The sequence below is a fragment of the Anabrus simplex genome, chromosome X (genome assembly GCF_040414725.1).
Source record: "Anabrus simplex isolate iqAnaSimp1 chromosome X, ASM4041472v1, whole genome shotgun sequence".
Lineage (NCBI taxonomy): Eukaryota > Metazoa > Arthropoda > Insecta > Orthoptera > Tettigoniidae > Anabrus > Anabrus simplex.
Window position 1 is genome coordinate 101,980,628 of NC_090279.1, and position 23,203 is coordinate 102,003,830.

The window sequence follows — 23,203 nt, forward strand, 5'->3', positions numbered from 1 at the left end:
TTCTGAAGTATTTCTTATTGATTTCTTAGCTTGAAATGTATAATGCTTGCTTAAAAATTGTTGTATAAACTGAGCTGTTTTGTACAGAGGGCTAGGTCTGAAGTTTATTATGGGGCGTATAGGAACACCATTTTTGTGTATTTTAGGTTGTGCTTTTACTGTTGGTAGACTGGGGTTCATATTAATTAATTTGTTCTTTTCGCTGTCAGTAAAGAGGCATGTTGTATTTTTAAGAATTTGTTTAAGTTGTCTTTGAATAGATTGCGTTGGATCTTTATCTATGATTGTGAAGGTTTTGTCTGTAAAGAAATTCTGTGTTTTTGTAATGTAATCTGTTTGGTCTAAAACAACAGTGGCGTTACCTTTATCTGCTTTTGTGATGACAACATTTGAATTTTTTATTTTGTTTTTAAGTTGACAGATCTTTTTTCTATTTTCAAGCTGGGTTGTGTTAAAATCTATAGCTGGTGTGCTAAAGATGTTTTTAATTTGTTTTTTAGCTTCATACCTAACTTCGTTTTGAATGTCTGTAGGCATTTTACTGATGGCTGCTTCTGTTTCAATAATTAGTTGTTTAGCCTTATTGCCGATGTTGTAATTAGGCCAATTATGTTTAGGTCCTTTGGAGAGCATTATTATTTCTTCTTGGTCGAAGTTAACTTTTGATAGGTTCACAAATGGCTGATGAAATTGGGCTAGATTTTGAGGTAGACTTTGAGTTTGTATATTATGTAAGGATGTGTTTCTAGATGGCGCTTTGTTCGAGTTGGTTTCATTGAGAAGAGTCTGGAACTTTCTATCTAGCGTGTTTTCTTTTTGGGAAAGTATTTTATTTAATGCATTTTGTACTGTATTTTGGAAAATATTCCACTGTACAGCTGGTAATAATTTAGTTACTTCGAGATGAGTTTCATATAATCGGTTATTTAAAAAGGATTTTTTTCTTGTGTAGAAATTTCAATTCATTTTGAAGCCAAAGTTTGTTGGTTTTTTCCTGTACCTTTCTTTGATGTGTTGAAACATACTTCCTGTTCTTTAGAAATTTTGGAGTTAATTTGTTTGCAATACACTTTTTAATAAAGTTAATATCCTTGCTCAATTTCCCTATTTTAATACGTAAGCTCTTATAAAGATAGGCTTTTCGTTTTGCTTGGTAGGCAGACTTATTTAGTATTAAAAACTTCATTTTTTGTCCGTATTGACTCAAGATTTTACAATGCTTAGTAAAGCTAAAGGTTCCACCTATTCAATACGTTATCGTAATGGTCTATTTAGAACATCACATATTTATTTAACTTATCATAAAATACATCTTTGGTACCGGTTTCGGCAATCCACTATGCCATCATCAGCCATTGAGTTTTTTATAGCAAGGAACATTCAAAAATTTAAAAATATGCAATAGCAAGTCCTATTCTTACATGAAAAACATTAAAAATATAGCTAAATAGCATAGGCCCATTGTACTATACAAATTAACATGTCTTTTTTGAAAAATACAATATTATTTAGTGCATCTAAAATTATTTTATATATAATTGGCAAAGTCTATGATTTGGTATACCTTATGTACAATAGAATCATGTAAAATTGATAAAAGAATCTACTTTTTGCCATTTAACCAGTTTTTAAAACAACAAGTCCTATTTTACATGGAAAATATTAAAACTTGGCTAGTTAGTATTAACCCTTTTTTTATGTTATACAAGTAACATGTTTTGTTAAAAAATAAAGTATCTTTTTGTGCGTCTAGAATTGTTTTTTACATTCAACCTGAGGTGAGTTTCATATCTTCAATTCTTTTCTATAGTACCGCGTATCGTTCTCAATAACTCATACTCATTTCACTATTTCCTTTTTAGGTCCATACTGGTTCGAGATTAACACTATTTACGGCCCATTTCCATCTGGGACATAAAATAATATTCAAGATCTTAACCATAGTTTCGGCCTCAGCCACACAGTTATTTACATTGGAAAATACTAGAAGCAATACTCAAACAAGAAAAAACACATCAGGACTTACATAGTCAAACAGACTGTTGTTTCAATAAGTTTTAAGGAAGAAGAACCTGTATTTATTATCTAAAACAGTATAAGTCGCATATTATGAGGAACTAAGAAACTGTGTTAAAAATGACAGAGGTTTTTATAGAAACATCAAATTTCCTGTGTATCAACTATATCAAACCATAGTCTTTTTAAGCACCTAAAAAACAATTCTAGACGCACAAAAAGATACTTTATTTTTTAACAAAACATGTTACTTGTATAACATAAAAAAAGGGTTAATACTAACTAGCCAAGTTTTAATATTTTCCATGTAAAATAGGACTTGTTGTTTTAAAAACTGGTTAAATGGCAAAAAGTAGATTCTTTTATCAATTTTACATGATTCTATTGTACATAAGGTATACCAAATCATAGACTTTGCCAATTATATATAAAATAATTTTAGATGCACTAAATAATATTGTATTTTTCAAAAAAGACATGTTAATTTGTATAGTACAATGGCCCTATGCTATTTAGCTATATTTTTAATGTTTTTCATCTAAGAATAGGACTTGCTATTGCATATTTTTGAATGTTCCTTGCTATAAAAAACTCAATGGCTGATGATGGCATAGTGGATTGCCGAAACCGGTACCAAAGATGTATTTTATGATAAGTTAAATAAATATGTGATGTTCTAAATAGACCATTACGATAACGTATTGAATAGGTGGAACCTTTAGCTTTACTAAGCATTGTAAAATCTTGAGTCAATACGGACAAAAAATGAAGTTTTTAATACTGAATGAGTTCAGGTTGATGACACTTTGGTTGCAAATCACGATTCTGCAAGCGATTCCATTTGGACACAAATATCAAGAATTCGTGGAGCCGATGGACTTCTTATGTATAACCGAATTTTTAGAGTAATGCTGTATATTCTCACCATAATCCATAGCAATGCAGAATGTGAAGAAAAATATAACAGAGTTCAGATCATCCATGTCCAATGAATCTCTGGAGTCTATTTCTATTTTGAAGTCCAAGAGTTCTGGTCCCTGTTATGGCAAAACATGTTCTAAAGACTTTTTGCAGGAAGCTAATAAGGCCACAACTATGACTTTCAGGTCGAACTAGCGTGTGGTTTGCAGTGTCTATTATATGATTTCTTGCCTGTGTTACGTCAAACGAGTTTTATTGTGTAAAGCCTTTTTCAGTTATCGCATATGTGCTTAATTTATCAAGGAAGTCCTGTTATGTATGCTCCAAACTAATACCTATTCACCACGTTTGCTGCTATTTAACATGGATTTCTTCTTAATTGTTATATTCCTCTACAGATCATTGGCCAATGGTGTAAGTAGATATGATTGCATTGACGTATCCTGTTTAAAGCATGAATTATTGTATTTTGTAGTCCAGAAATATTATTATTTTCGTCAAGCCGGGGTACGGCGAAAATCGTTAGATTTTTTGTCGCACGTGAGTTTTACTGATAGCCCTTTTCAAAAGTTGGCAGGTATGTTAATTATAATTGGTACCGGTTTCGACCAGTATCCTTGGTCATCATCAGCCAATCACAAATAAGTATAAAAGACAATGCACAGGTAAATAAAATGTGAAGTTAAAATAATTCTGTCAGTTGCTGTTTGTAAAGCACTAAAACACTTTAGGGAGCACTGTATGTTGAAATTTCAGCCAATCACAAATAAGTATAAAAGATAATGCATAGGTAAACAAAATATGAAGTTTAAATATTTCTGTTAGATCCTGTTTATGAAACACTGTAACAATTAAGGGAGCACTGTATGTTGAAATTTCCATGTTATGAAGAAGTCTATAATCAAATACGTATTTTTCAGTTGCAGTTCATGAGGCACTGTATAATTTTGGGGATCAGCACTGTGTGTTGATAGTTCCGAAAATAATTAAGAAGTCGTAGATCAAATACGTAAATGTAGTACGGAGCAAGTTCTTGAAGAGTAGCAAGACATATGTGTCGATCAGCACTGTGCTTCCAAAAGTTTGTGGAAATCTGATAAAAAAAGTTCAAGTATCAAGCCTTTAAATGCTGATACGAGTGAAATTGTACAATGTAGTTGTATATTATTTGTCAAAAGAAATATATCCAAGTTAAAGAAATCCGTATATTAGATTCTTGAAGTTATTGAAACATATGACATAGAAAAAACAATTGTGAAGAGAAAAAATACTAAAAAGTGCAAAATTGGAACAGTTAAGGAGCGTAATGACGTAGCATGTTATATCTTGAAGGTAAGAGTTGAGGTCAATCTTAGAATAGCGTAATGTATAAATTTGAAAGTTAGAGTGGTCTAAATCATTAGAGAAGTTAGAAAATATAATTCAGTTAGGATAGGGAAAAAAGAAGGTTAAAAAGGAAAGAAAAAGTAGCTGGAATATTGAATTTGGGTTTGTAAATTTAGCATTTTTGAAAAAGCGGATAAGGAAGTCGAATAAAATATTAGGTTTTTCAGAAATGTCCTTTAAAATGAAATTGGGGTTGAAGTATTCGTCAAGATGAATAAAACAATTTTCAGTGGTGTTTAGAACGTGGCCTTTGTTAATAATTTTAAGTATTTTTATGTCTTTATCCATACTGGTGAAATTATGATTAGAGTCTTGTATGTGTTATCCTATTGGAGAGAATCTGTTGTATATTATGGCGTTGAATGTGTTCAGAGTATCTGATATTAAAGTTACGTCCTGTTTGACAGATGTACAGTTATTGCATTGGAATCTGTATACTTAGGATTTAGAAACATGAGGTTTATTAATTGAGTTAAAGTTGTGTAATAAATCAAGATTTCTGTTATTGGTTCTGTTTTTTTAAGAATGTTGGTGATTTTATAAGCCTTTTGAGAGAAAGTAAAGGTGGAAAATGCTGTGGGTTTTGTTTTATCTTTTATTAATGTGGTTTTGGGGCGGTGTTTGAATTTATTAATAATACGGTTTATGAAAGAGTTGCTAAAGCCATTTAATTTTTAATAGTACGGAAGGTGTTTAATTCATTGTTTAAATCTTTTTTAGACATTGGAGTGTTAAGTGCACGAAAAATTAGGCTGTAGTAGGAAACTCGTTTATGTGCTTGTGGGTGTGGAATCTTGCCGGATAGAAGTTGCTGTTTGGGTTGGTTTTCTGAAAATTTTGTAAGTTAAAGAAGAAGGATGTCTGGTAATAGTTAAGTCAAGAAAATTATGGGGTTTTTTATGTTCAGATTCAAGGGTAAATTTGATGTTAGTGTCAATGTTTGTTAAGAGGAAGTGTGGAATCAGCACTTCCTATATAACCCATCCACCAGTGCACTATGAGAGGCTCCAAGTAGCCTATGCATTGGCCTCCACAGTATGCACTAGCCATGCGTGTTGGTAAGTGTGCTGTTTACCAACTGATGAGCCCAAATTTGCACCTGGAGCAAAACGCTGGCAACCAGTAATGAGTTAGCGGGAAAATTTATAATGTCCAATAATGCTCCATTTATATTGGTATTATAAATTTACTCATTTGGGACAAGGGAATGGATGATTTTCCTGAAACATGTATGGTAAAATAAATAGTTTTCTATCATTATAAGGTGTATTGATAAGGCGGACTCAAGTAAAACTATTTTAAATAATCCTGTAATAGATTCAGACAAGTTAGTACAGGATCAAACAACCATATTAACCTATTATGGTTAAGTTTATCAACACCTACCCCTTACATGTTACAAATTTCATATTTGGTCCGTATTGAAATGTACATCAGTTTAAGATATTACCAAAATTTATTAGGATCAACCTATTCAATAATATCTTAAACTGACCTACCCCTTAGTTGAGCAGCTGATCTCCTTTCTCCAAAGTCTTCCCAGCCCAAACTTTGCAACATTTTTGTAATGCTTCTCTTTTATCGGAAATCACCCAGAACAAATCAAGCTGCTATTGTTTTTGGATTTTTTCCAGTTCTGGATTCAAGTAATCCTGGTGAGGGTCCCATACACTGGAACCATACTCTAGTTGGGGTCTTATCAGAAACTTATATGTCCTCTCCTTTACATCCTTAATGAAACTCATAAACAGAGATTTGTACCCTTTATTTACAGTCCCATGTATGCGATTACTACAATGAAGAATTTTCCTTCTGTTAACACCTAGGTGTTTACAATCATTCCCGTAAGGAACTTCCACCCCATCAACACAGTAATTAAAACTGAGAGGATTTTTCCTATTTGTGAAACTCACAACCTGACTTTCAACCCCGTTTATCATCATACCATTGCATACTGTCCATCTCACAACATTAACGAGATCATTTTGCAGTTGCTCACAATCTTGTAACTTATTTGTTTATTATTTCTTTAGCGTATGGCTAGAGATACATCATCTATTGTTATAAGATCTACACTATATATGTATGTCCAAATTTTTTATATAGTCTATAGCCTCTGGAGTTGCAAAAGCATAGTCACTAGCACTGCCATTGTATTTTCTAGTCCTGCATTCTTCGATGATGCGCTTCACTGTCTGTTGTGTAGCGCCACAGTCACCCTCAGGCGTTGGGATTCTGTTCCAATTGTAGTGGAAGGCTGCTTAGTTCCCGTGGTTTGTTCGGATCCTGTTCAGTGCAGACCATAGCCTACGAGGGAGGTCGAAACCAGGTGGTGGCATCTTCTTCACAGAAGGCAGTGTCGGGCAGTATTTGTTGTCGAGTCTCTTCTGCCATTCAGCAGAAGTTTGGTAGTTGCTGTTCCACAAGTGCATGGCATCTCTAGTTGGTGGTTTTGTCGAATGCAGACGATTAATATTCGCATCGCTGATGTTATTATGTATTGGGAGTTCTAGGTTAGTCACTATTTTACTGATTCTCTTAGGAGGGCATCTTTACGTCTGAGATCTGGAGGAGGGATATGACTTAACACTGGTAGCCACTGCATTGTAGTGTTCAGCTGGGTATCTATGATGTTTATGTGGGCACTATTCAGTAGTCGAGTACACCAACCCTAAAGCTGAACATCTCAGAGTTGCAGCTGTAAATCCCGAAGTTGTTCCACACGACTTATGAATTATATTGTTGCGAGTTCTTACTTTGGCAGAGACGTTCAGGAGATGTTATTTATAAGACAGTGTTCTATCCAGTGTGACTCCTAGATATTTAGGGTACCTATTATGTCTCAATTTCTCGTTGTCCATGTACACATTTAACTCCCTGTTAGCCATTTTGTTGTTTAGGTGGAAGCAACAAACTTCAGTTTTGCTGATGTTTGGTTGGAGTCCCCATATTTTAAAGTAGTGTGCCAGTGTCTTGAGGTCTTCAGTCAGGATCTCTTCTGTTTTCTCAACTGTTTTATTTCTGATAGCAAGTGCCCAGTCATCTGCGTATCCGAATTTCCTTGAAAGTGTCTTTGGCATGCCTGCAATATATAAACTAAACAGCAAAGGAGCGAGAACTGACCCCTGTGGCAGACCGTTGTTCAGCGATCTTTGGCTGCTTACAGCTGTCCCATTGTACACACAAAATTGTCTTTGACTGAACGTGTTGTTCAGGAGTCGTGCAGTTATCCTACATGGGACCACTTTCAGGAACTTGTAGAGTAATACATCTTTCCAGACTCTGTCATAGGCTGCTGTCAAGTCTGTCAATGCCACTGAGGTCTTGAGTTTTCTTTGGAAGCCTGCTTCTATGTAGGTTATAAGAGACATAACTTGATCTATCGTACTTCTCTGTGGTCTAAAGCCTGCCTATTCCACTGGAATTTTCTTGAGTATCTCGGGACCAATTCTGTTGAGCAGATGTCTTTGTAGTAGTTCACATGCAACGTTGAGCAAGGCAATAGGGTGGTAGCTCTCCGGTTTTTCACTTGGTTTACCTTTCTTAAGCAAGGCAATAATCTTTGTCTGTCTGAATAGTTTTGGTGTCTTGCCTCTTTCAAGGATATCAGTGTAGAATTTAGCCAGCCACGCACGAGCCTTTTCTCCACAGTGAGCGAAGAACTCTGGGTGTATACCATCCTCACCAGGGGCTTTACCTGATTTAGTGTCACTGATAGCTATGCTTATTTCTTCCACGCTAAATGGTTTGGAGTGTGCCACCGGGGAACTACTTTTCACGAGTTTCAGTTCTTTCTTTAAGTTCTTAGTAAGTTTCTTGTTTCTTTTGCTTTTGGAAGTCATGACCAGATGAGAGGCGATCTTGTTTGGATGGATTCCTGACATCGTCCGTCCAGTTGCTTTTCCATCTCCAAGCTTCTTTAGGAGAGACCATGCTTGTCGACTCGATTTAGTGAAGTGTAGAGAGCTAACTTTATCTTCCCATTTTTGCCTCCTGGCTGCATCTAGGCTGTGTAGAAGCTGGTCTGCAATTTCATGGTCACTGCTCTCAATAAATTGTTGGTAAAGGTTTTTGCTTTCTTCGTTCCATCCAGGGATGTATTCCGTGCGAAACCCTCTAGGGAAATGTTTCTTTGCTGCTGACACCGCAGCTCCTACGAATCTTTTATAAGTGTCATGTGTAGGTGGTATCCGACCTATGTATTTATCAAGTTCTTCTGTGAAGACAGGCCAATCAGCCTTATTGAAATTCCAGCGTGGTCGAGGGCTAGATGTGATCAGAGGAATTTGGATGCCAATTTCGTATAGTAAAGGGAATCATAATCTATTATCTTCATTTCCGTATTGATTGGTACTACAATATAAGGAAACTTCTCAAGTTTCCTTATATTGTAGTACAGGGAAGTCTTGGAGCGCTTTTCGAGTAGTTGGTAGAGGTTTGTTTCCATTGTCTTTGGACACAAAGCACAGATCAGGACAATACCCCCGTTTCCAGGCTGCTAATCTGAATGTGTCGGTCTTTGGCATCAAAGACGTGAAAGAGGTTCTTTCTATCCATCCATTCCAGTACTGCTTCCCCATTATCATCATTAGTTCTGTATTTCCAGTCCTGGTGGTGACTGTTGAAATCACCAATGTAGACTGCTGGATGTGGTTGAATATCTACAACATGGTTGGGCCACTTAGAATTCGGAGGTTTGTATATGTTTGAGACCTCCGTGTCACCTATTCTGATGACAACGGAGTGGATGTCCTCCTCGGTGCTAGTAGATAGAAGAAAGGCATTATCTACAGTGTTTTGCACGTATGTAGCATTACCGTAGGCATGATGATAGGTTGCTGCCAGAAGATAGTAACCCGGAATTTTTCCTCTAGCTTGCAGCTGCTGCTCAACAGTGCAATGTGTTCCCTGTATGACTGCCAGGTCTACTTCATGAGAAAATAGCAGTTTGGACGAGGCTTCACTTTTAGCACGACTAATACCTTCAATGTTTAGTTGACATACACGAAGGACAGGTCCCAAGTTCCTAGTGGTTGTTTGGCTCTTAGAAGGGCCTTTGGTAAATTTATTCGTGTTCATCATAATTCTGTACTGTATCTAGACCAGGAGGTAAAACTTTACGTCTGGTCGCCTGTTCACCGTTGCTCCCTTAGCACCACCCAGGGGTCACTTCTTTACTCATATCGTTTATATACAAGAAGACATAAAGGTCCAACAGGAATTCCCCTCTTAATTATAGGATCAGATAAAGCTTCACCTACTCTAATTCTCTGAGATCTATTTTCTAGAAATATAGCCACCCATTCAGTCACTCTTGTCAAGTCCTATTGCTCTCATTTTTGCCAGTAGTCTCCCATGATCCACCCCATCAAATGCCTTAGACAGGTCAATCGCGATGCAATCCATTTGACCTCCTAAATCCAAGATATCTGCTATATCTTGCTGGAAGTTGAGCTTTGAACGTGTGTAGCATGTAATTGAATCATATGTTTCTACGGGCTTGATTATTTTTAACAGTATTTAAAAATATACAAACAAACTCTATTTTACAGCATAACCCTTATTATAGTAACTTTTTAGAAGACAGGATACACTACATACCTTCGTTAACACCGTTGAAAAAAATCTGTTAGTCTCTTCTGTTTGTTACTGTTAAACTTCTCGTCAGTACCACGCAGCTGAGTTTATAATTGGAGCTTGTCATCCGCGACTTCGGGGTTTGCTTTCGTACGTGAACACATCCGAGAAACAGGGAGGCTTTGCCAATTTTCCAATCACCTAGAAGTTTTAATTTTCCGGTTCCCGTTATATTAGCTCCCAATTCACTTTAACGCTTTCTTTACTTGTTAACTGTTCCTCACAAACCACAAATGCCGTATTGCACAGTTAATGTTGCACAAAATTCGAATTACAGAGTATTTTTTGCTTGAAGGCAGGAAATGTTTGCTTCGAGAAATTCACGTGATGAATAGGACAAACGGCCGAAAGTTACAGTACTCCAAGATACTCAAAATTCGACTACTGGAGTTTCAAGATATCGAGATGCCCCAACATCTGTTTTCAATGAAGAGGAAATTTAGAAATTCTGTGGACAATTAGATGACGCAGTGAATACCATCCGAAACAAGGAAATAAGAATGGTTCTTGCAGATTTTAATGCAAAGATTAGATTATTGTTTTAAGAGGAAGTACAACTTGGTAACTGTCCTCTCTGAATAAATTAAGTGGAAACAGAACGTTAAAATAAAATAAAATAATTTATTCAGTGAAGGAGTTTGGAAATAATTTAAACAAAAAAACTATATTTTATTAAGCCAAAAAGGACACAAATGCATCAAAAGGGAACTTAAGTTCCCTGATTAACAGAACACTTGAAATTCACGTTGTCTTCTTCTTCGTAGCGTTATTCCCGCACTGTAGCAGGCTCCACTTGTCGGCCCATCCATCTCCATTTGGCCAGATCCAAGGCATCTTTATTGTTGAAGCTTACGTCCTCCCTGATACAATCCATCCACTGCTACTTGGGTCTACCACATGGTCTACATCTACCAGGGTCAAGGCGCTTGAGTCGCCATTGCTGCGGACAACGTGTCCATACCATCAAAGCCTGGTTTTGCCTCAATTGGCGCAGCTCTCATCCTTTGTCGAACGTCCTTCATGGCATGGTCATATCACAGGATTCCAAGACACCTCTGGAGTATTTGTGGAAAACTGCTTGTGCTATGCTGTTGCTGGTCAACATTTTGCCCCATAGAGGGTGACTGGGCACTACAGACTTAAGAATCGGGGCATGCATCAATTACTCAGGACCCCAGCCATATGGTATTTACATGTGCATTAGCATCCAATAAACTATCGCCTTCACTGCTTATTTGTATAAGGGAGCCGAGGTACTTCAAGTATTTCAGATGTTCTCCACCGATGTTGATGTTTCCATTCATTTGGCATCCCATTCCATATATTCTTTCCTTTTACTATTTATAAGTCCTTGATTAATCCATTCTCATACATAAAGCAAATGACGATATCAGCAGTATTCTCGTCATCGGTCAGTATGAGTTTGAGTGTCTCCTGCTGGCCAGGGTTGCATCTTAGGCCAGACAGAATGTGGACCGTGGTGAATTCAGCGCCACAAGAGGTAAGAGAGCATAGATCTTCCATGACCCTTTCTCTCTCCATAAAGGCCGGGTGGAGGATTGCCACGTGGCACTTGTCTTCTCGATTGCTCTCAATTTTTTGGGAGTTTGGATAGCTAGCCACTCCAACTACCAGGGTGCCAAGGTGGTTTGACGTATCTGAGAACAAATATCCCTAGCAGATAAATTCACAGGTCTAGGTGATAAAATACCGTTTCTTTGCGGCATGATTCGAGTTCATTTCGCGCAATATGAACGTGGCTTGGAAGCCACACAAAAGTGCTTCAGGTGCCAGCATAACACACAACCTAGCTACATCATGAATCTGCTGCACCACTGGGTGTTCTGGGAAATAAGTATCAATGGATTGCAGAGAACTTAACAAGTCGGTGGGCTCTTTCGTTGCTCAGCACAAACTGTAGGGCTTCTAAGAGGGCGAAGAGCTCCACACTAGGAAGTGTTTGTTTGTGTCATTAGTCCACAGATGGATTCCATGAAGCCCTTCGTGCCACCCTATCCTGTGCTAATCTTTTCATTTCTATGTACCTACTACATCTGCTCTAATCTGCTTGTCATATTCATACCTTGGTCTATGCTAACCATTCTTACTGTCTACATGTACCTCAAAAACCAAATAAACATGTCCTAGGAGTCTTAAGGTGCGTCCTATCATCCTATCACTTCTTCTGGTCTAATTTCACCATATCTTTCTCATTTCACCAATTTAATTCAGTACCTCTTCATTCATAATTCGATCTATCTATCTCACCTTCAGCATTCTTCTGTAACACCATATTTCAAAAACATCTATTCTCTTTCTTTCGGAGCTTCTTTCTAATTCTTGTTACCGGTGTAACAATGAGCAAATTTCTTTTCTGAAGAAAGGCCTGCCTCACTTCTGCTAGTACTGTATGTGTTGTATGTCCTTACTTCTGCCAAGTAACAATATTCATCTACTGTAGGCCTCCTTCCTTCAAGACTTTATTTCCTAATTTAATATTTCCTACATCACCTGACATTGCTCAATTGCTCTCTATTACATTTGCTTTGGACTTATTTATTTTCATATTGTACTCCTTCCCCAAGACTATCCATACCATTCAGCAGACTCGGATAAATTAACAATATCATCGGTAAATCTCAGGGTTTAGATTTCCTTTCCTTGGATTGTGATTTCCTTTCCTAGATCCTCTTTGATTTACCGCCTCTTTTATATAAACTTTGAAAAGGTGGGGGGGACAAGCTACAGTCTTGCTTCACTCATTTCTGGAAAGCTGCTGCTTTTTCAAAACCCTTGATTCTTATCAGTGCAGACTGATTTTTATTCAGATTGTAGCTAACTCTTCTTTCTTGGTATCTGATCCTGATCATCTTCAGAATCTTCAAATCAACATTATCGAATGCCTTTTCTAAATATACGAATGCCATGTATGTGGGCTTGTCCTTCTTTATTCGGTTCTCCAAAATCAGACATAAAATCAGGATTGCTTCACGTGTCCCTACATTTCTTCTGAAGCTAAATTGATCTTCTCCCAACTCAGTTTCAACTTGTCTTTCCATTATTCTGTAAATAATACATGTTAAAATTGTGCGGGCTTGACATACTAAACTAATGGTGCGATAGTTTTCATACTTGTCAGCACCAGCTTTCTTGGGAATGGATATAACAACATTCTGCCAAATATTAGATGGCATATCTTCTGTATCATACATGTTATACACTAAATGGAATAACCTCACCACTCTGATTTATTCTAAGGCAGTCGATAATTCTGAGAGTATGTCATCAATTCCAGGAGCATTATTCTTATTTAGGTCTCTCAAAGCTCTGTCGAATTCTGACCTCAGGCTTTTCTTGTTCCAGAACCATATCATTTACTTCTTTACCTCAATACAGCTGTTGGATATGTTCCTGCCATCTTTCTGCCTCGTCATCAGATACAAAAGTGCATCCAACATTTTCTCCTTCCTTAGAACCATCCTTGAAGACATGTAGTGCATCCAGGTACTGGTGAACATAAGTCCTGGAAATACCTCCGAAGAACAGAGGCATCCATGTTCACGTTGGATCCACGGAATAGATCTAGTCATATGTCCGTCCGTGGAACTAGCTCCGAAGGTACCTCGCTAGGGGTCTGCCCTAGACAACTCCCTACACAATCTATCAGTTTGGATCACAACCAGTCGTGGACATTTGGCCTGGTTTGGTACGTCGGGTAGTATTGGGTACTATACCAAACACAGAACAACCATGAACATGGGCTCATCCAGTACCGTGCTTCGTGCTGAACGCTGTTGCCACCTTAACAGACTGGTGACAGATTAGGGATTCGACATGGTTCTACGCTCGCAATGTACGCATGACATTCTCCTTGCACACCGAATTGAAATGCATGTATGTGACTAGCTGATGTACCCGTGCTTCGCTACGGAATTCTACATTGTATACAGAATTATAGGTTAGGTAGTGTACACGTTTGAGCAAGATTGTCTTAAATTGTATAGCTCTTAACGTTACCCTAGAAACGCGATGCGAGGTCACCAAACATCTTTTCTCATATGAAGACTGAGGGAATTTTCACTGTAACAGTAGACCCAATTTCATACCATCAGTCACAGTCAGGTTGGGATGTTTTCATTATAATGCATTTTTACATCCTCAGAAAGACTGTCTTAGTGGTTTTCCCAACTGAAATGAACATACAATAACGTCTATAGGAATGGCGCGATTAAAAGCAATGCTTTCATATTACGAAATACTCGTTCAAATGAAACACCACATATTTTCTCACTTTTAATGAACAGGACTACACTACCTATCTGACGCTCCAAAGTTCCAGACCTGGAATGACCAAACTACAGACAGCCGTGATCCGTGAACACTCTTCGGTTTTCTTCGGCGGGGAGAGGGTCGAATAGTGGAGACTCCCAGGGCAAAAACTATGCCCAATTACTATTGTTTGCTAGGAGTACCCGATGAGTCCGAAAATATCAATTCACTACACTGGCGGCGGAAATATCTGACTTGAAGGCAAATTTTTCTTCCAAGCTAGTTTGGAATAAATTGAACGTAGAATTTAATAAAAGTGAAGAGAAAGAAGCTTTTCTTAAGAAGCGGCTCTTTTCAGAGTTGAATTTTGAGTTATTTAGTGAATATTGTGGTACTATAATTTGGAAAATGCCTAAATTGTTATTCTAGACCAGGCCATACTACTACTACTACTACTACTACTGCTGCTACTACTACTAGTACTACCACTACTACTATGAGAGGCTCTGCCTTAAGTATGCACACTGCTCAAAGAAACAGCGCGTCAGAGTAGGGATCGAATAGCTGAAGTACAATGATGATCCAGTGTGTTACGTACCAGCTGTATCAGAAAATGTATGAACCAGAGGAATGGCAAGCTAAAGAAGAAAGTTTTCTAACTCCCCAGCTATTTCCCGCCAATATTCTGTCAGGCTGTTATACTCAGAGTTGAGAGGCAGTATAAGAAACAAAGAACATCACAATAAACATTTTTCTCGTGGCTCGGCGTTGATATGGACTTAGCAACAAAGTACCAATTCATGAATATCCTTGTTATCATAGCCGTACGGTAAAAATGTATAAGACATAAATGGGCGGAAATTTAATTCTCTATAACTGTGGTTATGTAGTATTTATCGATACGATAACTAATAATATAAATATGTGAGAATTACATTTAGGCTTTCCCCTAAACTACCATTTCACTCAGCGTATATAAAATTACTTATAGCTTAAATTGTAGTGGCCCATTCTCCGATTTTGCATACCAATTTTCAATGAAATAGTACCACTAATAACGTAAATATTTAAAAATTAAATTTTAGGCCTTCCCCTAAACTACAATTTCACTCAGCGTGAATAAAAGTATTCATAAGCTATACTGTAGCGACGTATTCTTCGACTTTGCATACCCATTTTTATGGAGATAGGACTACTAAAAACATAAATATTTGAAAATTAAATTTTAGGCCTTCCCCTAAACTACCATTTCTATCAGCGTGAATAAAATTATTTATGGCCTAGATTGTAGTGACTTATTCCCCAACTTTGCATATCGATTTTCATTAAATTCTCTTTGGCCGTTTTCTGGTGATGCATGTACATACAGACAGACAGACAGACAGACAGACAGACAGACAGACAGACAGACAGACAGACAGACAGACAGACAGACAGACATTACGGAAAAGTAAAAAGTGCATTTCCTGGTTACTGAGGACATGACCGATACAGAAATACCATTTTTTTCAAATTATGAGCAATGTACAGACAAAACTCTTATTTTATATATATATAGATAAAGGTTTCCCATAAGTCCAACCCTTTGTCCACGCAGTGGTAGATGGGAAAGCGATTGCCTGGTGGGGTGATGTACAGTGGGGACTGCGCGTGCCCCATGACTGTGAAGGCCCAGCAGGAACCCTGAAAAGTGGTGACTAACTGGCCTCTGGTGAAGATGCTGCTGCCTTGTAGCATGTTGGATTGGCTAAGGAAAGAAAATTACTGGTCCTCCAGAAGAAGTTGGATGTAAGGCTGACACCCAATTGTGAAACTTGAACAAAAGAAAGCCAGACTGATTAATGGAGATAAAGACTCAGGATAAGTGGGAAATTCTTCAATTACTCTGTAATCAGTGCCCATGCACTAACAGATAATGTGGGGAAGAAGAGAAAGAATTTTCTATCAAAAGAGCGTATGATGGCTGCCCAGGCTATGACATTAAAATAGTTGTTGGTGACATAAATGCTCAGGTGGGAAGGGAACAGATATATAAACCTACAATTTGACCCCACAGCAAACATACCATAAACAATGATAAAGGAACATGGACATTACCAGATGGAAACAGATTGATCATGAGTTAATACATAGGCACAAGTCAGATCTCTGGGATGTGAGGAACCTCAGACCACTTCTTGGTATGGGCACGAGTTAGGGCTAGGATTTCCAATGCATTCAAAGGAACCTGAATACAATATTACAGCTCTGGAATCATCCGAAATTAAAAATCAGTACCAGGAGAGGATAACACAGATTCTTGAAAATGCTGAAGAGTGCATTGACATCGAATATCAGTGGGAAATGATTAAAAATGCCGTGGAGACATCAGCAAATGAAATGCTGGGTATTGAAGCAAGATATATGAAGGTAATCCCAAAAATAAGGTCTCCTATTTTTTTATAAATACCTAGACCTGTTTATTTGTACAATGGTTTACATCATTTTACAGCTTGAACATTTAGCTATAATCACCATTTTGGTCGATGCATTTTTGTAGACGCTGGGACAGTTTTTGTATGCCCATGTCATACCAGCTCGCTGCCTTGCTGTTCAAGAAGTTGTGAACCTCATCTTTCACCTCGTCGGTGCTGAATCGCTTTCCAGCCAAATGTTCTTTCAACTTAGGGAACAAGTGATAGTCACTGGATGCCAAATTGGGACGATAGGGTGGGTGGGTGATGATGTTCCACTGAAACTGTTGCAGGAGAGCAGCGACGTGCGGGCGAGTGTTGTCATGGAGAATGTTTACGCCCTTGCTCAACATTCCTCTTCTCCATTTCTGAATTGCCCGTCTGAATTTTTTCAAGGTCTCACAGTATCTGTCAGCGTTAATTATTATGGTCTCAGCGGGTATAAAGTTGACCAACAATACCCCTTTTCGATCCCAGAACACAGTTGTCATGACTTTGCTGGCATACTGTGTTTGCTTGAATTTCTACTACTTTGCCAATGAGGGATGCTGCCACTGGCGTGACTGTTGCTTCTTCTCAGGTGTAAAGTGGAACGCCCAGATTTCGTCACCCGTGACAATCGAGTCCAAAAAGTTGTCCTGTTCAGCTGCAAAATGTTGAAGAAATGTGCGGGATTTGGAATTTGGGATTGGGACGTATCACCTCTCCATGCTGATGATACAGATATAGTGACAAGAACTCAAAAGGCAAAGAATGAGGCATTCATTGTCTTTGAACAGGTCACTAGGAAAATTGGACTAAACATCAACCAGCAGAAAACTAAATATATGGCTGCCGGAAAAGCATGCAGAAGTTAATAGCAGCTAACAGAGCCTATTTTGCTCTAACAAGACTTCACTCCTCAAGGCTCTTGACTCGTACCACTAAATTAACCCACCTACAAAACACTACATTCGCCTCAGAAACTTGCCCATTAACAGCAAAAGATATCAAAATGCTGGATGCCTTCGAAAGGAAGATGCTTCGAAGAATCGTCGGCTTAATCTGTGAAAGAGGAATGTGGAGGAGAAGGCACAGTCATGTATTGTACAAATCCACCTGTCAGAAGAATAGTGAGGTGGGCCGGGCATGAATGATGTGGAATACGTGAACAGATATTAAATGGAAACGCAGCGGGACAGAGAGGACAAGAACTGGATGGATGTGAACTGTACAGCCAAAGATGATGTTGATGAAGAATAAGAAGCGTGTGGTAAAGCCCTAATTGTACGATTATTCATGCTTACAACGAAGTTCATACATGGTTATAATTACGATATGAGACAGGTGTAGGTTATTATCTCCTGGAAGATATCATACGAAAGTTGTGAACAATCCTTGCAAAACAATGTAATCTACATTGCATGCCATTCTGAGTAAAATTTCCATTGGAGTTCTTATAAAGTAAAATAAATTAATTCAATGAAGCCATTTCTTTTTTATCAGGTCAACACTAAGAATAACAAGAACATTACCTTATCAACTACAGCGGAAGTACTTTTGCCTCCTCCTTTTCATCATAACTTATGTCTGAGTCACGATCATTGTCTCTAAGATTTTGTCCCTGGCCAGTTCTCTTCCTGCAGTTTTTCATCATGTGCCACACGCCTGTCCCAGTCCTCGATGGTAACGCTATCAAGCCGGGCTAAGTGACTCACACAGTTAAGGTGCTGGCTTTCTGAGCCCAAGTTTACAGGTTCAATCCTGGCTCAGTCCGTGATCAAATACGTTGGCCTTATGTCCGTAGATTTACCAGCGCATGAAAGAACTCCCGCGGGACAAAATTCCGGCACCTCTGATAGCCGTAAAAGTAGTTAGTGGGACACAAAACTAATATCATTATTAAGAACATTTTGAAGTACATCAAATTTGACACTTAGGACATAAAAGAATTACGACTTCGTATGTCAAATGGTTTTCGAGGGATGAATAATTTAGTTTCTGGAGCTAACCTCATTTAATCCCTTAGAGGTGGAATGTTTTAAAATATTTCCTGCTTTACATCAAGGAACTTAAAATATATATCACCATTTAAAAGTTTGTCTCTTTGTATGTTAACCAGTTTAGGAGGAATGGGTATTTTTGGTTTTGGGCCTTAACCCCCATTTAACACGCTTAGAGATTAATTATTCACACCAGGTAAATGGTGGGATGTACCTTAATTAAAGCCACGGTTGCTTCTTCCCGATCCTAGCCCTTTCCCATCCCATCGTTGCCATAGGACTTACGTAAAGCAAATTGTAAAAAAAAAAAAAAAAAAAAAAAAAAAAAAAAAAAAAAAAAAAAAAAAAAATCAAGCCTTCTGTCATTTAACACCGAGGATATCATTTGTAATAACGTGCTCTTTTATGGTATTATACGATTCACTTGGATTTGAAATTCAAGCCAGTAAATCCATCATAAATGAAAATATCCCTCACTGTTTACATTAGCAACTTGCAGCGCCAGAGCGCTCTGAACCTCGTGACTTGCACATTCCCCATTAGAGCAATGTCATCTGCTAAACATAAGAGAAATGAAAGTGGGCAGCAGTCGTCTATAAGAGACCATTTGATATTTGAATGTTACAGCTACTTACGTGGTCGACTCCGCCTTGGTGATGTTAATGACTTCATAGATGGATACAATCAGACGTTGGAGAAGAAGTACAACATAATGAAGGCTTCCAGGGACAAACTCAAGATGGCTGATCGACAACTCTATACAATCTTCAGAAACCAAGAGTTGCGGAATGTTCCAGGTAAGTAGAGGCTTCTCTTGATGTGTTTGTACTAGTGTAGAGAGCTTTTCATTCATTAGTAGTTGAAACAAAAAGAGAGATCAAGTAAACACCAAATTTGTGAAAGATGAAGGTGGCATAATATTAACAAAGCCAGAAGAAATAAGAAATAGATGGAGAGAGTATTTCCAGAAGCTGTTGAACATAAGAACGGATGACAGTCATTCAATGGACGACCAGGAAAGGCAATTAGTTGATGAAGAAATGGATAAAGAATTACAATGAATGAAATTGAAATGGCAGTAAGAAAGATGAAGAATGGAAAAACTGTTGGAATAGATGAAATTTCAGTGGAGATGATAAAGGCAGCTGGAGCTGGAGGCCTGCAGTGGACATATCGGGTTCTCAGGAATGTCTGGGAGAATAAGGAGGTCCCTGAGGATTGGCAAAAAGGAATAATCATCCCAATTTTCAAGAAAGGTGATAAGAAAGTTTTGAAGAACTACAGGGGAATTACTCTAATATCCCATATTGCTAAGATAATGGAAAGGATACTGGAAAGTAGAATAAGGTTGAGGGTTGAGAATCAGATACAGGAAAATCAGTTTGGTTTCAGAAGTGGAAGGTCAACAATAGAGCCCATTTTCATTATGAGACAACTAATGGAAAAGCATTGGGAGTACGGGAATGATATGGTGATGACATTCATTGACATTGAAAAGGCATATGACAGTGTCCCCAGGACGAAAGTTTGGGACAGTCTGGTGCAAAAAGGAATTGGACAGGGATTAATAAAAGTGATAATGGCATTGTATAAGGAATGTTGTAGTTGCGTGCAAACACACGTTGGTTCAAAATAACTAGTGGGCTGAGACAGGGAAGTGTTCTATCACCAATCCTGTTTACAATAGTAATGGATGACATCATGAGAACAGCAGAAGCAGCATATGGAGGAAGAGAAAAGAACATGATGTTATTTGCAGATGATATTGTGATTTGGGGAGAAGACGACAGGAAGGTTCAAGAAGAGTTGAATAAGTGTAGAAAAGAGTAAAACTCTTGTTATGACTGGAGGGGAGAAAGAAGGGAAAGGTCAGATTAAACTTGCAGACAAGCCCTTCTAAGTAGTGGAAACGTTCAATACCTGAGGAGTGAATTAATGGAGAATGCTTGACTGGATGCTGAGATTAATAAGAGGATTCAAACTGGAAGTTGTTTCTGTCATAGTGTAAGAAACATGTTATAGGACAAAGATGTGCCAACGGAAGCAAAGTATACTATGTACAAGATATATTACGTACACATAACAATGTACGGAGCAGAAACTTGGACAGTGACAAAGAAGGATGAGAGTCAAATACAGGCAGCCGAAATGAAGTTCTTGAGGAGTATGGTACAGAGAGGTAGAAGAGACAAAATAAGGAATGAGAAAATCCGGGAGGAAATTGGAGTGGAAAAAATGAATGATAGAATAGAGAAGAGCCAACTAAGATGGTTTGTGCACATAAAGCGAATGAGTGACGAAAGAATGCCAAAAAAGGTGATGGAAATGCAAATCCAAGGAAGGAAAGGCCATGGACGACCACGATTGAGATGGAAGGATACCATCCAGCGCAGTATTATGGAAAGAAACCTGGACTGGGATACAGTGTTGGAGGAGGAGTGGTGGAAAGAACAAAGAAAGTGGAGAGGAACCATATTTGCCCCTACCTGGCTACAGCTGGATAAAGGGAAATGATGATGATGATGAGTTGAAATTATTACAGTGATATCTTGGGAGTGACAACAAACGTGACCCCAGCTTTAATGTCTGTTACTTCTAAGTCATGAATATGATATCCTGGGTCCACCCTGTGCAAACAAAAATGAAGGAAAACTAAAGTGGTATTAAAGAAATTAAGACCAGTATAAAAATTGATGATTTCAGAATTGATCAGGAGAAAGAATTCCTTTATCCTGGCAGCATGATCACAGAGGACAGTATATGTTTGATGAAAATGAAAAGAAGTACAGAACTTGCAAAACAGGCATTTATGACAAAATTAGCAAACATATTAATATAGATGCCAGGGAATGCTTCTTATGGAGTACATTGTTGTAGGGAAGTGAAACCGCTCTGAAGCTGCAGAAATGTGGATATATCACGAGGAGCTGGCAAGGCCCAAGTCCATGAAGAGAGAAGAGGAGAGTGGTTAGAATCAACGTTCCATTTTACTGTTGCAAATGACAGAGTAATTCACATCATGTAGAAAAACACTACAGAATTTAAAATATCTATAAAATAATAAAAAATGGAAAGGGCTGTCATATGCTTTTCTCTTGTCCTTCAGTATGCTAGTCTAAAAGTGCAATATTTTACTTAAGCTGACATGTGATTTAAATATCAACTTCTGCAACCCCGTAAGACATCTACTTGGGAATCAAGATAACTCTGCCCATTCTCACATATACACTGAAGGAGAGAGAAGGTAGTAAACTACCTTCCAAAAAAAAACACCCAAGGAGCAATGAATTGAGAATTGGACTCTATAGAAGAGGAGAAGCCTCGGCGACTCAGACGGCAGCGCGTTGGCCTCTCACCGCTCGCTTACGTGGTTCAAATCCCAATCACTCCATGTGAGATTTGTGCTGGACAAAGCAGGGGCGGGACAGGTTTTTCTCCGGGTACTCTGGTTTTCCCTATCATCTTTCATTCCAGCAACACCCTCCACTATCATTTCATTTCATCTGTCAGTCATTAATCATTGCCCCAGAGGAGTGCGACAGGCTTCGGCAGCCGGTACAATTTCTATCCTCGCCTCAAGATGGGGGCTTCATTCATTCCATCTCTGACCTAGTCAATGACTGGAAAACAGGTTGTAGGTTTTCATTCACTCTGTAGAAGAGGAGCTAAGGACTTTGAGACTAACGTGGTATGACATGTAAAGCAAATGCCTGGCACAAGAACACGACATGCATGCCTAGAAAGAAGGGTTGAAGGAAGGCCAGTGGGAAATGGCTACACCAGTTGAGAGAAGACGAGGGAATTGGATGTCAGTGGTGGGTGAGAAGGCATTTCTAGACACACAGTGAAGGCGAAAACTCGTTCACACATGCTGGAGGGGTTCCCTGATGATGGCGTGAACTATTAAATGTCAAGGATGTTAACCAAATGGTTGGAAGTTTGCTATGCTACTAACTCGAGAACATTGATACAGAATTACTTTATGTGGTTACTAAAAAGTAGAAGACTCAAATCCATTAAATGTATTCTTGGGCAGAATTTGAAATAAACTAATTAGTTAAATTTGTATAGTCTGTTTCAGGTGGGAAGTTATTTCTTTTGCAGCCATTCTTGTTAAATAAAAATAGTTTGGACTTGTGCAATGTGGGGTAATATGACAGCATACCAGCAGCTTCCCATATGACATGACTGTAACAATCCACGAGTGATACTGCACCTAGTGGTGATTTGTAACTAAAAAATGTTGAACTACACTGCTCAAGACATTTTAAACACCTGCATTATCTTTTCAGGAAACAGAAAATGAAACCTTTAACTGAAATGCACATATCCTGTTCATTTGTTATCATACATGTTGGTACTTCTACTTCTTCTTTTGGGACCACATTAGATCACTTTAATTAACCGGTCGGTCGGTTTCCTCACAGTACTTCATACGTGTTGATATTCTTGCCCTTTCTTGTGTAGAGAATATTCTAGTTGGGGGTTATCTTCTTTGTGCGTGTAAAGTGTAAAGTCATATTTTGAAGTGTTGTGTTT

The 23,203-nt window shown here is 38.2% G+C and overlaps 1 protein-coding gene across 1 annotated transcript in view; it reads left to right on the forward strand.

The window, feature by feature from the left end:
* The window catches only part of LOC136886060 (spindle and kinetochore-associated protein 1), a 161,684-nt gene that overhangs the window by 90,434 nt on the left and 48,047 nt on the right, over nucleotides 1-23,203 (forward strand). Inside the window, exon 4 of the mRNA XM_067158788.2 lies at nucleotides 19,292-19,461. Within this exon, the coding sequence (XP_067014889.2) occupies nucleotides 19,292-19,461 (170 nt within the window). The remainder of the gene's footprint in view (nucleotides 1-19,291; nucleotides 19,462-23,203) is intronic.